The sequence below is a fragment of the Mesoplodon densirostris genome, chromosome X (genome assembly GCF_025265405.1).
Source record: "Mesoplodon densirostris isolate mMesDen1 chromosome X, mMesDen1 primary haplotype, whole genome shotgun sequence".
In the NCBI taxonomy this organism is placed as follows: Eukaryota; Metazoa; Chordata; class Mammalia; order Artiodactyla; family Ziphiidae; genus Mesoplodon; species Mesoplodon densirostris.
The window spans coordinates 77,429,206-77,446,649 of NC_082681.1; the positions used below are offsets into that span (position 1 = coordinate 77,429,206).

Here is a 17,444-nt window from a genome sequence, read left to right on the forward strand (position 1 = left end):
GGTTGCTTTCATGTCCTGGCTATTGTAAATAGAGCTGCAATGAACATTGTGGTACATGACTCTTTTTGAATTATGGTTTTCTCAGGGTATGTGCCCAGTAGTGGGATTGCTGGGGTCATATGGTAGTTCTATTTGTAGTTTTTTAAGGAACCTCCATACTGTTCTCCATAGTGGCTGTATCAATCTACATTCCCACCAACAGTGCAAGAGTGTTCCCTTTTCTCCACACCCTCTCCAGCATTTATTGTTTGTAGATTTTTAGATGATGGCCATTCTGACTGGTGTGAGGTAATACCTCACTGTAGGTTTTTTATTTTTTATTTTTTTGCAGTTCGCGGCCCTCTCACTGTTGTGGTCTCTCCCGTTGCGGAGCACAGGCTCCAGACGCACAGTCTCAGCGGCCATGGCTCACGGGCCCAGCTGCTCTGTGGCATGTGGGATCTTCCCGGACCGGGGCACGAACCCGTGTCCCCTGCATCGGCAGGCGGACTCTCAACCACTGTGCCACCAGGGAAGCCCCATCACTGTAGTTTTGATTTGCATTTCTCTAATGATTAGTGATGTTGAGCTACCTTTCATGTGTTTGTTGGCAATCTGTATATCTTCTTTGGAGAAATGTCTATTTAGGTCTTCTGCCCAGTTTTGGATTGGGTTGCTTGTTTTTTTTTTTTTTTTTTTTTACGGTACGTGGGCCTCTCACTGTTGTGGCCTCTCCCGTTGCGGACCACAGGCTCTGGACGCACAGGCCCAGCGGCCATGGCTCACGGACCTAGCCTCTCCACGGCACGTGGGTCCTCCCAGACCGGGGCACGAACCCATGTCCCCTGCATCGGCAGGCGGACTCTCAACCACTGCGCCACCAGGGAAGCCCTGTTTTTTTGATATTGAGCTGCATGAGCTGCTTGTATATTTTGGAGATTAATCCTTTGTCAGTTGCTTCATTTGCAAATATTTTGTCCCTTTCTGAGGGTTGTCTTTTCGTCTTGTTTATGGTTTCCTTTGCTGTGGAAAAGCTTTTAAGTTTCATTAGGTCCCATTTATTTTTGTTTTTATTTCCGTTTTTCTAGAAGGTGGGTCAAAAGGGATCTTGCTGTGATTTATGTCACGGAGTGTTCTGCCTATGTTTTCCTCTAAGAGTTTTATAGTGTCTGGCCTTACATTTAGGTCTTTAATCCATTTTGAGTTTATTTTTGTGTACGGTGTTAGGGAGTGTTCTAATTTCATTCTTTTACATGTAGTTGTCCAGTTTTCCCAGCACCATTTATTGAAGAGGCTGTCTTTTCTCCATTGTATATTCTTGCCTACTTTATCAAAGATAAGGTGACCGTATGTGTGTGGGTTTATCTCTGGGCTTTCTATCCTGTTCCATTGATCTATATTTCTGTTTTGACACAGGTTATATTTGGAAAATAAAGTTAGTAGGGCTTGAGGGACTCTTGGCTAAGGGCTGAGGTGGTTAAAAAGAGGGAGAAGTCAAGAATGACTCATTTCGTTTGGAGATCAAGGATGATCTTTCGATTTCTAGCTTTTATGGCTAAGTGGATGGTAGTGTCATTTATTACCACACAAATGGGGAAGCACGTTTATTTATTTATGCATTCATGCATGCTGCACCAGGTCCCAGTTGTGGCACACGGGATCTTAGTTGTGGCATGCGGGCTTCTTGGTTGCAGCATGCGGACTCTTAGTTGTGGCATGCATGTGGGATCTAGTTCCCCAACCAGGGATTGAACCCGGACCCCCTGCATTGGGAGCGCAGAGTCTTAGCCACTGGACCACCAGGGAAGTCCCGAGACGCACGTTTTAAGAGGGGAAATAATAAGTTTAATTTGGGATTAATTGAATTGGAGGTGCATGTGAAACTTTCAAGTGGAGATGTCCAGAAGGTATTTGGAATATGGGTCTAGACTAGTGCTTGAGGGCAAGCCCTGGGTTGGAGAAAGTGCTTTGGGAGTTATGAGCACATAGGTGGGAGTGGAAGCTCTGGGAGACAATGAGGAAAGAGTAAAAGGAGTGAGAAGAGGGCCCAGGACTGAGCCCTTGTGGAGGAAGAATAGGAGCCTAAGAAGGACACAGAGAAGAAAGGGCCAGCGATGGGGGAGGAAACCAGGAGGAATCTATAGGAATCTGGTGGAAGGAGGGAATTGTAAGGAGAGTAATCAATAGTGTGAACAGAGGTCCAGAAAAATAAGGTCCGAGAAGTGCCCATGTATCTTCCTGTTTCCATGTTCCCACAATATAGGTTGGTTGGTTTGTTACTGTATGTGCAATAACCTTTGCACATACATTTCCTACAACTAATGCATGAAGTTGTTGCTGGCAGTGTCTGGTGGATATTTGTGTCTTCTTAAGTGGTGCCAGCTTTCATTGGCATCTTCTGTGCTCATCTTTCCCATCCTGAATTGAGGATATTGAAAGCTCAACTGTGGTTTGGATTCCAAAATGGACTCTAAAGTGTTCTTAGACTGAATGTTCAATCTGTTTCCTTTCTTTCTAATCTTCTACCTATCAATCTCTCTCTATGTATATATATCTTTTTTTAAACTTTTTTTTTATAGATACGTGAAAGAGGCCAAAGAAGCAACTAAGAATGGAGATCTGGAAGAAGCACTTAAACTTTTCAATTTGGCAAAGGACATTTTTCCCAATGAAAAGGTGATGAGCAGAATCCAAAAACTACAGGAAGCCTTGGAGGAGTTGGCAGAACATGGAGATGATGAATTCACGGATGTGTGCAACTCTGGCCTGCTGCTCTATCGAGAACTGCACAACCAACTATTTGAGTACCAGAAGGAAGGTGTAGCTTTCCTCTATAGCCTATATAGGGATGGAAGGAGAGGTGGTATTCTGGCAGATGATATGGGATTAGGAAAGACTGTTCAAATCATCGCTTTCCTTTCTGGTATGTTTGATGCTTCACTTGTGAACCATGTGCTACTGATCATGCCAACCAGTCTCATCAGCACGTGGCTAAAAGAATTTGTCAAGTGGACCCCAGGAATGAGAGTCAAAACCTTTCACGGTCCTAGCAAGGATGAACGTACCAGAAACCTCAGTCGGATTCAGCAAAGGAATGGTGTCATTATCACCACATACCAAATGTTAATCAATAATTGGCAGCAACTTTCCAGCTTGAATGGCCAAGAGTTTGTGTGGGACTATGTCATCCTTGATGAAGCACATAAAATAAAAACCTCATCTACCAAGTCAGCAATATGTGCTCGTGCTGTCCCTGCCAGTAATCGCATCCTCCTCACAGGAACCCCGATCCAGAATAATTTACAAGAACTGTGGTCCCTGTTTGATTTCGCTTGTCAAGGGTCCCTGCTAGGAACATTAAAAACTTTTAAAATGGAGTACGAAAATCCTATTACTAGAGCAAGAGAGAAGGACGCTACCCCAGGGGAAAAAGCCTTGGGATTTAAAATATCTGAAAATTTAATGGCAATCATAAAGCCCTATTTTCTTAGGAGGACTAAAGAAGAGGTACAGAAGAAAAAGTCAAGCAACCCAGAGGTCCAGCTTAGTGAAAAGAGTCCAGATGTTGGTGCCATATGTGAAATGCCTTCCCTTTCCAGAAAAAATGATTTAATTATTTGGATACGTCTTGTACCTTTACAGGAAGAAATATACAGGAAATTCGTGTCTCTAGATCATATCAAGGAGTTGTTAATGGAGACACGCTCGCCTTTGGCTGAGCTAAGTGTCTTAAAGAAGCTCTGTGATCATCCTAGGCTGCTATCTGCACGGGCTTGTGGTTTGCTGAATCTAGGAGCTGTCAAATTCTCTGTTCAAGATGAAATTGAAGGGGAAGATTCCTCAGATGTGGACCATATTGATCAAATAAGTGATGATGCACTGATGGAAGAATCTGGAAAAATGATATTTCTAATGGACCTGCTTAAGAGACTGCGAGATGAAGGGCATCAAACTCTGGTGTTTTGCCAGTCAAGACGAATTCTAAACATCATCGAACGCCTGTTAAAGAATAGGCACTTTAAGATATTGAGAATTGATGGAACAGTTACTCATCTTGTGGAACGAGAAAAAAGAATTAGCTTATTCCAGCAAAATAAAGATTACTCTGTTTTTCTCCTTACCACTCAAGTAGGTGGTGTTGGCTTAACACTAACCGCAGCAAGTAGAGTGGTCATCTTTGACCCTAGCTGGAATCCTGCAACTGATGCTCAAGCTGTGGATAGAGTTTACCGAATTGGACAAAAAGAAAATGTTGTAGTTTATAGGCTAATCACTTGTGGAACTGTAGAGGAAAAAATATACAGAAGACAGGTTTTCAAGGACTCATTAATAAGACAAACTACTGGTGATAAGAAGAACCCTTTCCGATATTTTAGTAAACAAGAATTGAGAGAGCTCTTTACAGTTGAGGATTTTCAGAACTCTGCAACCCAGATGCAGCTTCAGTCTTTGCATGCTGCTCAGAGGAGATCTGATAAGAAACTAGATGAACATATTGCCTTCCTGCACTCTTTGAGGATAGCTGGAATCTCAGACCATGATTTGATGTACACGCATGACCTATCTGTTAAAGAAGAGCTTGATGTGATCGAAGACTCTCACTATATTCAACAAAGGGTTCAGAAAGCTCAATTCCTTGTTGAATTCGAGTCTCAAAATACAGAGTTCTTAATGGAAAGACAAAAAGCTGGAAATGAGAGGATATGGCTGAGAGAACCTGTATTTCCTTCTCAAACAAAGAAGAAATGCCATGAATTAAATAAACCACAGCCTTGGCCTTCACGTCTTCTACCAACTCACCACACCCAGGAAGACGAAATCAGTTCCCAAATGGCAAGTGTAATCATTGAGGATCTGCCTGAAGAGGGTGAAAAACAAGATCTCACCAGGAGAAAGATGAACATTACCATCCCACAAGATGGTAGGCACCCGTGTGCAAGTACATTTGATGCTGATTTTGTAGCTACTTTACCCAAGGGGTGTGAAGATGTAGAAGAAATTTGGACTGACTCTTTATCAGGAATGGCTCTCCAAAAAGAGGCGTCGCAAGAGGGGCCTATGCGGGAGGCACAGCAAGAGAGCCCTCAGGGAAGTTTCAATTTTTTACCTAGCAAGTCAGTTAGAGCTGCTGATCTTGGGCCAAATCTAGATCAACTAGAGGAGGATGAGATTTTACATCACTGCAATCCCTGGCCTGCTAATCCCGAAACAAAGGAATATCAAAGGCCAGAATCGAATGTATCTGTTATTAAGATAGCTGATGATGACTTAGCAGCAGCCCACAGTGCACTACAGGATGTTCAAGTGAATGAGGCCAAGTTGGAAGAGGAACCTTTAGCATCTCCAGCACAGTATGCATGTGACTTCAATCTTTTCTTGGAAGATTCTGCAGACAATGGACGAAATTTTTCCAGTCAGTCTTTGGAGCATGTGGAGAAAGAAAATAGCTTGTGTGGCTCTGCAGCTAATTCCAGAGCAGAGTCCGTGCATAGCAAAGCATGTCTCAGTGTGGATCTTTCTGAGAAAGATGATGAGCCAGAAGAAGTAGTAGTTAATGTGAAAGTCAGAAGAAAAGCTAGACGTATCGATTCAGACGATGAAGTTGAACATGATACTTTTATTACAGATACTTCAGGCACAAACCCATTCAACACATCTCCCTTCCCGTTTTTATCTGTAAAACAATTTGATGCCTCAACTCCCAAAGATGACATCAGTCCACCTGGAAGGTTCTTTTCACCTAAAATATCTGATAGTTTAAATAAGTCTATAAACTCTAGAAGATCCCTGGCTTCTAGGAGGTCTCTTATTAATGTGGTTTTAGACCATGTGGAGGATATGGAGGAAAGACTTGACAATAGCAGTGAAGCAAAGGTTGCTGAAGATTACCTGGAGGAAGGAGCAGAGGAAAGCAGTGGTGAAGCCCCAGAGCATACAGAAGAAGATCCTTCCAGAGAAACACTGTCTTCAGAAAATAAGTCTAGCTGGTTAAGTACACCTAAGCCTGGTGCTCTGGCTCAGGAGAACTTTCCTGGTGACCCTGAGCCTTTGTCTGGTGGACAGTCGGTTGACTCTCCCCAGGATGTGGCACTGGAGGCTGCAGACGACTATGAGACTCTTGTCTTGCGTGGAAAAGAACTGAAAGAGTGTGGAAAAATACAGGAAGCCTTAGACTGCTTAGTTAAAGCACTTGACATAAAAAGCTCAGATTCTGAAGTCATGCTCATGACTTTAAATTTGTATAAGCAACTTAATAAAACTTGAGAATATATTGTATATTTAAAGCAAAAATTTTATATTTTAAAGCAAAACTGAGTATAAGGTAATTTGTTCCCATAATTGGATTCTTTGGGAGCATGAAGCATTCAGGCTTAAGGTGAGAGAAGTCAAAAAGGGAGTTTTTGTTTCCAATTGTTTTTGGTAAATTTTGCCTTTACCACCTGCTCCTGCTTTCTCCTATACATATATTCTGGTATTCTGAGCATTAGGTTAGTATTTCTTTACTCAAATATTCTTGTATTTTTCTTTTAGGCATACTCTATAAACATAATAGAACTGTGTTATTTCTAGAGAAATTTTTGTAACATTACTCTGGCCATTTAAAATTTTATTCTGAAAATGATGAATTTTGTATATCACAGTTCAGATAATATTAAAGTTACTTTTCATTTACTTTCTTTCACTGAGATGATTGATATCGGCAAATGCATATAAAAATTCATTTAGGCAGAAGTTTGTCATTAGTATTCAAGATCTAAGACGCACTTAACATGCTATTGTAGGCTCTCGGTTCACTATAGCCGAAGACTGGGATAAGCTACCTGGTGCTGGGCTTCTTTATCACCGGTACCCTACCCTGGAGTCCCTTTGCCTACCATTTGGCCATCCTTCACTCACCACCAGCTGCATTCTGACACATGCTAGCACATTGTATCTTTGGGTTGCAGACTGAAAAGGAGTTTGGTTCCCTCCCAGAAACATAAAGTGCAGCACGGCACTCTGTGCTCTGTCACTGGAGAATTTATCAAGTACTGACTATGTATTAGGTACTCTACATACGTTTCTTGTTTAATCCTTTGAGGTCGAGGGTAGCATTTCCATTTTTTAGTTGAGGAAATGGCTCAGTGAGGCTGTGACCTGCCCAAGATCACGCAGTAAGGGGTGAAATGGATTGTTAACCATGTGTTACCTAGTGAAAAGCCACTATAATAATTGACCTGCCATTTTTTTTAGCACTTTAGTTTTTCATTATTTATTTATTTGTTTGTTTTGGCTGCACTGGATCTTTGTTGCTGTGCGCAGGCTTTCTCTAGTTGTGGCGAGCGGTGGCTTCTCTTGTTGCAGAGCACGGGCTCTAGGCATGTGGGCTTCAGTAGTTGTGTGCACAGGCTTAGTTGCTCCGAAGCATGTGGCATCTTCCCGGACCAGGGCTGGAACCCATGTCCCCTGCATTGGCAGGCGGGTTCTTAACCACTGCGCCACCAGGGAAGCCCCTAGGTTATTTATTGACAGTACAAAATTTTGCTCTTACCGAAAGAAATTATTACAGTTGCCCCTCGGTATCCAAGGGGGATTGCTTCCACGACTCCCTGTGGATACCAAGCTCCACAGATGCTCAAGTCCCTCATATAAAATGGTGTAGTATTTACATATAACCTACACACATTCTCACATGTACTTTAAAATCATCTCTAGATTACTTATAATACCTAATACAACATAAATATAAATTGAGAATAGTTTGTAGATACAATATAAGTGTTATGTAAATAGTTAGGCCTGTGCATGGCAAACTCAAATTTTGCTTTTTGGAAGTTTCTGGAATTTTTAAATTAATTAATTAATTAATTTTTGGCTGCGTTGGGTCTCCGTTGCTGCCCGTGGGCTTTCTTTAGTTGCAGCAAGTGGGGGCTACTCTTCGTTGCGGTGCATGGGCTTCTCATTGTGGTGGCTTCTCTTGTTGCGGAGCACGGGATCTAGGTGCATAGGCTTCAGTAGTTGTGGCTCGCGGGCTGTAGAGCACAGGCTCAGTAGTTGTGGCGCATGAGCTTAGTTGCTCCGCGGCATGTGGGATCCTCCCGGACCAGGGCTTGAACCCGTGTCTCCTGCATTGGCAGGGGGATTCTTAACCGCTGCACCACCAGGGAAGTCCAGCCCTGGAATTTTTTAAAAAATATTTCTGATCTGCAATTGGCTGAATCTGTGAATGCAGAACCGTGGATACAGACGACTGACTAGTATTTTAGGGAGGGTGATATGATTGAACACATGTCATTATTGAGAAAAATCCCGGTGATAACACTGTGTGATTCAGCAATTCATAGTCTGCATCTAACTCCAGCTCACCGTTTCCCTACATGGACTGAATGGCTGTGGCGCACGGGCTTAGTTGCTCCGCGGCATGTGGGATCTTCCTGGACCAGGGCTCAAACCTGTGTCCCCTGCACTGGCAGGTGGAGTCTTAACCACTGCACCACCACGGAAGCCCCTAGAGATGGTTTCTAAATTAACTTATGGGATATACTGAGAATCAGATAAAGCAGTTCTCAGAGGGAAGGGACTAACAGGTTAAGAGGAGTCCGCTTGACTTATCTTAAAGACCCACTGACTGAATACCTACTGCTGTGCACACCAACATTTACCCACCTGATTCTGCACCCACAAACCCATGATGACAGAGTTCATAAAATACAAGGATTATTCAACACCTTTTAAATAAATAAATAAACAATGTATAAAACACATGTAGTCTTTCGTACAATTTTATTTTCTACCTTCAACCATTATAATATGATACCCGAATTTTGTCTTAACTGGAGGATCTGTAAACACAGGCTTATCCAGCACACTTATAGGCAAGGCGAATGCTGCTTCTTGAAATGGTCCCACCATGGACCCTCTGGTCATCCAACCCAAGTCGCCCTGAAAAACCCAAAAGATTTGTGATGTCAAGTGGCCCTGAAGAGGGCACAGTTCTACTGTAGCTTGAGAATTTCCCAACACAAATGCTAAGGTTCCTAGGTTTATTCATCTGGGCTGGAGAGAAGTAGGCTCGACAAGGACAAACAGGGCTGAACCCTGGGCTGAACATACAAACACAATGTTGCTGGGTGTCTGTTAGTTGTGCAAGTTTGGTTATGCCTAGGTTTAGACAAAGGTGACCCGTATTCAACTGTTCACAAGTTGGACATTTCTGCTTTTTTAAGATCTTTAAACTAAGATATGGCTAAAATTAATGGCGAAACAGAAATAATCCCTACTGCTGTGTGTCCTCCATGGGGGACGTTTTAAATGATGAGTGCACCATACCCCTTGCCTGGCTTTATCTTCACTATATTGTGTGGCCACTTCATTGAATTTCATTCCAGACTTTAACTTTTCCATGGCTTCCAAGATTCTTCCATGTTTTTCACACAGAATGTGTCTGACCTACAAGGAAAAAGTATGTTCACGTAATACATGGAGACCCAAATGATTCCTTTCCTCACAGTACAGCAGTCGTGTCAGGACTACCCCCCACTAGTGAAAAAAACACATTCGCTCAGGCAATGGGAAATCCTGGAAGTCTGCCCAGTTGGGCGATGGCCACAAACCCACTTCCCATATCATGACAATATCTCAGAACCCAGATTTAGATGGAAAGTGGGCACCTGGATGTGGGAAGCTCCCAGCCTTTACCATGTACCTCAATGGTAACAGGAGGAGGAAACATGATAATGGTTGAGAGCTTAGGTCGAGTCAAATCCCCACTCTCCTGTATGATCTTAGGCATTTTTTTTAAGGCTGTACCTCGCAGCATTCAGGATCTTAGTTCCCCAGCCAGGGATTAACCACTGAACCGCCAGGGAAGTCCCTTAGGCATGTTTTTAAACCTCTAAATGTTTCCCCATTTGTGCACTGAGATAACGGTACCTATATGTTCTCATAGGTTTGTGAAGATTGAGATGATGCAGCTAGCACTCAATAAAGGTTAGCTATTATTTCATCAGAGTGGGGATGATATGAAAAAAACCCACCAGGAAATACTTTTCACCAAAAGAGGCCCAATGTATAAAGCCTCCCCACAATTTAACACTTTGAAAATGAATCATATGTTGAAGATTAAGAATACTCAACCGGGGGACTTCCCTGGTGGTGCAAATGGTTAAGAATCCGCCTGCCAATGCAGGGCACACTGGTTTGATCCCTGGTCAGGGAACTAAGATCCCACATGCCGCAGGGTAACCAAGCCTGTGTGCCACAACTACTGAGACTGCCCGCCTCAAGTAGAGCCCATGTGCTGCAAAAACTACAGAGTGCACGCGCTCTGGAACCCATGCACCACAACTACAGAACCCACGCACCCTGGAGCTTGCTCGCCACAACTAGAGAAGAGAAAACCCGCACGCCACAACTAGAGAGAAGCCCGCAAGCCACAACAAAAGATCCCGCGTGTCGCAACTAAGCCCCCACACAGCCAAAAATAAATAATAAATAAATCTTTTAAAAAATGAAAGAATACTCAACCCTAGAGAAGTATTCAAATGTAACCTATGTTTACATAAAGCCATGTTTTAAAAAAATCACTATATCCTTAAAAATGATTTTGTCAAGATATCTGTTTTGTAGGATTTGCCATTTCTCTATTCTATTCAAATAGAATCCGTTATTCATTTCTTACTGTCGTGTACTAGGGTGGGGGCTAAAGGTGTCTCCCTGTAGAGAAAGACAAACCATGGCTGTCCTCAGGATTCAATTACTGAAACGGGGTGAGAGGATCCCTGACTGGAGGAGCGACACAGGAGATACAGACACAGCAAAGGAAAGAATGTATGAAAAAGTAGGGCTCAGGGAGGCAAACTTCTATAGAATGTGTCCAGCGCTGTTCATGGGAGACAGGGACAAACACTCTGGGCACCAGAGAGATCCATGTTGGGGGACAAGGATGGTTTCTCAGACCTCATCTTGGCCTGGCTAAAACACCTTCTCGACTGCCTCCGTCTTTCCGCTTCCACACTCACAAAGCAACCTTCTGGTTCAATGACTGGGAAAGTGCACACAGCATTAATGATCACAGAAAGGGGATCCCATCCACCACTTTATAAATGAATAAACAAGTATTCTGCTTTAGACAGTTTGATGGGTTAGACATGATGAGTCTGTAGTACCTGTGGAGTTTGCAAGTGTGACCGACCAACTGGCAGTATGAGACTGGTGTCTTAGGAGAGACCAAGCTCCAGAGAATGTGGGAGTGATGAGCATGGAGGTAGTAGCTGACGCTATGGGAGGTGACGGATCATCCTGGGAGGCTACACAGAATGAGAAGAGGAGGAAAGCAGACTCAAGACATCCGTGGAGAATACCAATGTGTAAGCAATAAGCAAAGAAAGAAGCTCAACAAGCATGATAAAAATGAAGGGCCAGACAGGTAGAGAGAAAGGTGTGTTAAAAGAAACCAAGGCAAGTGAAAGTTTCAAGGAGGAAATGGTCAACAGGGTTAAATGCTTCAGAGTGATCAGGTTAGAAGTATAATCAATTTAGCAATGATTGACTGAGGACCTTAGCAAAAGCTGTTTCAGAAGAGTAGTAAGTGCAGAAGCCAGGCTGCAGCAACTGACTGGGGAAGTAACAGGAAGGAGGCCAATAATGCGGGTGGGGTTTCCCCAACTAACTGAGTTAGAAAAGAAGGAGAAAGGGCTCTAGTCAAAGGGAAAGGGTCACAGTCACGGATATATTTTAAAGATCCCTGGCTATATTTTCAGAATGAAGGGAAAGATGCAGTAAAGAGGGAAAGGTTGAAGACAGAGCAAAGAAAGAGGGTGGAGATAAATGAAGGAGCAAGGCTGGGCATTCAGAGCACTGCTGGAAAAATCAGCCTTAAAGGAAGAGAGGTAAGAGAGATGAGGGAGGTGTGGGTGAAGATAACTTTGTTGGTAGGGGGCTGGGAAGCCATGAGTTCATGACTAAAGTTCTAGTTTCCATTTTCTTGTGACAATTATAACAATATTTCAGTTATCGAGTACTTAATACTCGCTAGGCACTGTGCTAAGCGCTTTACATGTGTGATCTCATGAAATCCTCACACCAACCCCATGAGACTAGATCAGTGTTTCTCAACCCTGGCAAATGTCAGAATCACACCAAGAGCTTCTAAAAAATATATCAAGGTCCAGTCACCACCCGCCAGAGATTCTGAGGCAGCTGGTCTGGGGTGGGCCCCTAGGCACTGAGACTTTTAGAAGTTCTTCAGGTGAATCTGATGTACACGGGTTGAGAACCCTGGATGAAGTTGTCTGCTGACTGACTGGAGGAGGGTGGTGGATGGCTTGAGGCAAGTGGCAAAGGATCACTGTGCAGTACTGAGGGCCCAGCTCACGTTAGAGACCAGGAATCAGTGGCCCCAACCCGAGGTTGTGTGACTCTCCAGTGGGGCCCAGCAGTTCTGGGTCTGAGTGTAAAGAAAGTAGACAATTGGATTGATCCTGAGTTGTAGTCTGGCAGGTAGATGCAGTGGATGACCAAAAGGAAAAGGAGGTGGGACTCCTTGATCCAGTGGTCAAACCCTTCCATTTAATTTCCAGCCTACAAGACATACAGGGCTTGGAGAACAGACATGTGGCCTTAGAGAAGGTGAGGCGAACAGGGCAGGCTTGAGGGCCTGCCTGGAAGTCTGTGCGTGGAGAGGAACAGAAAAGGATTGGGGGAGGTGGGAAGTGGGGAAGGAAGGAAGTTGTGGTCGGCAGGTGGGTTTCAGAATCTGGGCAGCTCTAGTGACACAGAGCGGGGTGGGTTCAGGAGTGGGGTCTGAAGCAGAATAGCAGGATGTGGAAGGAGCCTAGATCCTAAAAGGCTGGAGGGTTTGGGGTCCCTCCCCTGCTGGGGCCTTCACAAACACTGACAACCCAGCTGTACTCTAGCAGGTGAACAGTTCAACACACTACAGCACTTCCATTCCACGGAACACTACTCAGTAATACAAAGGAACAGACTATGGATACACACAACTGGAATGAAATCTCCAGAGAATTATGCTGAGTGGAAAAAAAGCCAATCCCGAAAGGTTACACACTGTATCATTTCACTCATATGGAAATCATAAAATTACAGAAATGGAGAAGAGATTAGCCACTGCTATGGGGTCAAGGAGGGGGCAGGGGTAGGGGTGGGAGGGAAGTGGGTATCACTATAAAAGGGCAACAGGAGGAATCCCTGGGGTGATGGAAATGTTCTGGATCTTGACTGTAGCAATGACAATCTCCTGGTTGTGCTAACGTACTAGGGTTTTGTAAGATGTTACCATTGGGGAAATGGTAAAAAGTACATGTACATGTATAAAAGGCACATCTACCTTACAGTTGAATGTGAGTCTAAAATTATCTCAAAAGGAAAAGTTTAACAAAAGAGTTTAATCCTAATTGACTTTCCTAGCTAATTACATGCCACTCCTTTCCATATACCTCAGGTATAGCCACACTGAACTTATTTTTTTCCAGAAAGGACAAGATGCCTCTTTAAAGCCATATGCAGTGGAGCAGTCTCTTAGGTTAGGTGCTTGTGAAAGTCAGCACATAACAGTCAAAATTACCCTACAACAACCCTTACGAAGATGGTGTACTTGAAACCAACACGTCAGCCCTCAGTAAGCCCAACACAGCCTGTCTCCCCCACCTGTGTTGTAACAATGACCACTTCTTCAGCTGGACCGCAGGACGAAGTAGCTGGCTTGCATTCAGGCACCATGTTTTATGAAAATTATCTTTGGATACCAGAATCCCACTTTATTTATTTATTTTTTTGCGGTATATGGGCCTCTCACTGTTGTGGCCTCTCCCGTCGCGGAGCACAGGCTCTCGACGCGCAGGCTCAGCGGCCATGGCTCACGGGCCCAGCCGCTCCACGGCATGTGGGATCTTCCCAGACCTGGGCACGAACCCGTATCCCCTGCATTGGCAGGCGGACTCTCAACCACTGCACCACCAGGGAAGCCCCAGAATCCCACTTTACATGGTTGGATGTTCATACGCGAATGGAGGTCGACTATGGAAAAGCAAATTCATGTCTCCCATCTCTCTCTCTCTCTCTGGGTTCACTGAGTAGAAAAGTGGGCAGAATGGCCCACACTATTTACATTCGCTCTCCTTTTTTTTGGCTGCATGTGTATGAGGGTGCATTTATATGATACAACTCCACTACAGCTCTTCTCATATAGCAATGAAATTTCTTTCTTTACCTAACTGCTCCCAACTAGACTGTGATAACAGGGACCATCTCTTATCTGTTTTTTTTGTCTTTTTAAATACCCAGAATTTAATACACTGCTTAGCACAGGGCAGATGTCACTAAATCTTTAATGAATGAATGAATCAAAGTATGGAACCCCATATCCTGACTGAAACGTGGTAACTGCCTTGTTACTAGCACTAAGCAGTATAATTCTGTTTGTAGATTATATTTTCCCAGGGCAGACACCCCTCTGGCACTAGGTCAAGTACTTCAAGTAATTATTTGCACCTGTCTCCCCTCATTTTCATGGTCAGGGCTCTGGCTTGTAGCTCACCAGCAGGGGAGCTATCTAATGAGACCCGTGCCTTTGCCTGTTCATCTCAGTTCTTCGTTTTGTCAAATGTTATTTCGTCCTGAGAAATAATTCGTTCACTTACTTGGGAAGACCTAACTTAATACATTTGAAGGAAAAATACTAGAGTATGAAGAAATTCTGGATGTCTGAGAAAACATCTGAGAAAATATTTAAAAGGAATTACTTTTCATAAATGAGAGTGACCTATTATTTTGCACTTTTGTGCTATCGTACATCAGTATTAGGCTAGCCTTAGAATGAGTTAAGCATACTGTCTTTTCCTTTTATGTGAACCAAAATAACAGATGTATGTTATTTATATTTAACATGAAAAAAAGGAACAAGTAACTCACCTTTACTGCATTGCCACCACCTTTGGGACCCTGAGCCTTCTTGTCAGAACCATCACTCCCAGAGGCTGCTTTTCCTTTAGAGAAGAGATGACAGGTACTCATTTAAACTGCACCTTCCCCTTGTTATTTACAGAAAAGTTCAACACAATAGGAGTTGATACTTCCATCATAGCACCAAGCTTCAAAAGGGAACTCTGTAGACACTTTGCTACATCAAGCTAAATTAACCTGTGACTCACCTCTTCAAACAGGAAATTTGTGCCCTACATAAACCCTTCAAGGAAAATGGATACACAAGTGAGTGTGCTAATAGTTGAATGGGAGCGCCAAAAGCCTGGCCCAGATTCTCTGGACCCAATTTGAAATCCTGCCTTCTAAGGGCAAACCCCTGAGCTCTTGTGAGATTTCTAATAAGCACTGCAAGTATGTACCTGAATACTCACAATTCCAGTAAGTAAAATCTCCAAGAATATATTTTAAATAAAGATCAAATTTCCCACCACCCATATTTGGCTAAAGAACACATTGATGTCCAAACTCCTGTAGTCGACTACATTGCCTATTGATACCTTCCTAAGAAAAGATATCGATATTCAGATTAAGAACCACTGGCAGGGGCCTCCCTGGTGGCGCAAGTGGTTGAGAGTCCGCCTGCCGATGCAGGGGATACGGGTTCGTGCCCCGGTCTGGGAGGATCCCATATGCCGCGGAGCGGCTGGGCCCGTGAGCCATGGCCGCTGAGCCTGCGCGTCCGGAGCCTGTGCTCCGCAACGGGGGAGGCCACAACAGTGAGAGGCCCGCATACCGCAAAAAAAAAAAAAAAAAAAAAAGAACCACTGGCAGCATTCTACATGTTACTACTGTGTCATTTTGCTACTATGCCAACATCTGTGTTGATGGCAGCATACTTACTGTTAGAGGCTGATATTCCTAAAAACTATTGTTGGATTAAGTGTTCAGTTCAATAAACATTTCCTAAATAACTAAGTTCCAGGCACTGGGGATACAAAGATGAACAAGCCATGGTACCTTCCTTCAGGGAGCTCATATACTACTGGGGAAGATGGTTATGTAAAGTTATGTAAAATAGATCTTTTCAGGAGAATGAGCTATGCTCTACAGACAGGGGGCTGTGGAAGCACAAAGGGACATTTTAGCCAGTCAGGGAAGCTTTCCTGGATGAACAGGAGCTGACCAGGCAAAGAAAGGACATAGGTGAGGAGACATTCCAGGGTGAGGGAACAGTGTAGTATGTGCAGGAAACTACGGGTGAAGCCAAATCTGAGGTGGGAGTGCTGTGAGATGAGCCCAGGGGAGATGGTTGAGGATTAGGGCATGAGGGCCTGTGGGCCCCATTAAGGAACTTGGAATTTATCTTAGAAGTAATAGGGAGCCATTGAAAAATTTTATTCAGGAGACTCCATCTTACTTGTCTTAAGATCTCCAAAGCCTAGCACACAACAGTTGTTCAATGAATGCTCAACCAAACTGAAAATCCAAAATGCTGACCACCAAATGCCTAAGAAAATGTTACTGCCAAAGGAGTTTTATTACACCAAACTCTTCAAGGGGTTTGCTGTATATTCACTCCAGAACAATGATACCTTCCAATTATTCCATCCTCTCCCCCACTGGATGCTGTCATCTTCTGACTGCCACCTCACTCCCTGATTGACTGACGACCCTGGCAGCAACTTCAGGCTTCCTTCCCACCCTCACTACTGCCATCATCTTGGATGACCTCACCATCTATGCAGAGGAATCATCCAACAGTCTAATCTCACACTTCTGGACCTCCTTCCCAAATGCCCATGCCTTTTACTCCAGGCCACCTGTTGCCAGGGGCACACGATGGAACTGTGCCACTCAGAACTAGTAGTTCAGTCTCTGGCTACAACTCTGTTCTTCCAGCCTTCTCATGCCTCATTCCCACAACACTGGCTCTTTAATTTCACAGAACCGCCCCCCCCCCATTCAGTCCCTTTATCCTGCTATGTCCCCCTAGACTATCAGACTTCTCATTCCCTTCCCAGTCTGGATCCCATGCTTGATCATCTGAACTGCGTCCCCACTGGCACCCTTAATTCCCTTGTGTTGCTTTCCTTCTATTATCATTGTCCAACAAAACCTCAACCTTGGCTCAAGGCTACACCTAGCTCTTTTCAGTCCTGTATTGTGCCACTTATATGGTACTAGGTAAATCATGACTAAGCAGATCGTGTCCTCTACAAATTCATGGCCTTCAATCTTAGGCTCTCAGCCCTGAAGGAAATCCTTTTATAAGTGTTTCATCCCCTTTCCCATCACCCCAACGACTATTCCAAACCTTTACCACTCTCAAGACCCCCAGCCAGTCCCTGCCCCGCAGTCTTAAAAACTACCCTTGCCTTCCACTTTATTAAAAAATTCAGGCCACTAAGCCAGATCTCCTAAAACCTCCCCCGCTCTGGCCCCAATTTTTACCACCACATCCATCCTCGTCTCTTTGTGACGTCAAACATAAGGTGTCCCTTCTCCTATTCAAAGGTCAACTGCTCCACCTCTTTTCTTCCAAA

At 43.9% G+C, this 17,444-nt stretch overlaps 2 protein-coding genes across 3 annotated transcripts in view; one reads left to right on the forward strand and one right to left on the reverse strand.

The window, feature by feature from the left end:
* ERCC6L (ERCC excision repair 6 like, spindle assembly checkpoint helicase) overlaps positions 1-6,569 on the forward strand; it is a 61,692-nt gene extending 55,123 nt beyond the window's left edge. The window contains exon 2 of the mRNA XM_060087930.1: positions 2,559-6,569. Coding sequence (XP_059943913.1) covers positions 2,559-6,243 — 3,685 coding nt within the window. The 3' untranslated portion in view covers positions 6,244-6,569. The remainder of the gene's footprint in view (positions 1-2,558) is intronic.
* PIN4 (peptidylprolyl cis/trans isomerase, NIMA-interacting 4) overlaps positions 1-17,444 on the reverse strand; it is a 98,159-nt gene that overhangs the window by 80,271 nt on the left and 444 nt on the right. The window contains exons 2-4 of one of the 2 annotated variants that reach the window (XM_060087424.1): positions 14,890-14,963; positions 9,289-9,408; positions 8,726-8,901 (exon numbers count right to left, since the gene is read on the reverse strand). In XM_060087424.1, the coding sequence (XP_059943407.1) occupies positions 8,743-8,901; positions 9,289-9,408; positions 14,890-14,963 (353 nt within the window). In that variant the 3' untranslated portion in view covers positions 8,726-8,742. Of the gene's footprint in view, positions 1-8,725; positions 8,902-9,288; positions 9,409-14,889; positions 14,964-17,444 lie in introns of those variants that run through there. The other variant, XM_060087425.1, reaches the window with a different exon arrangement.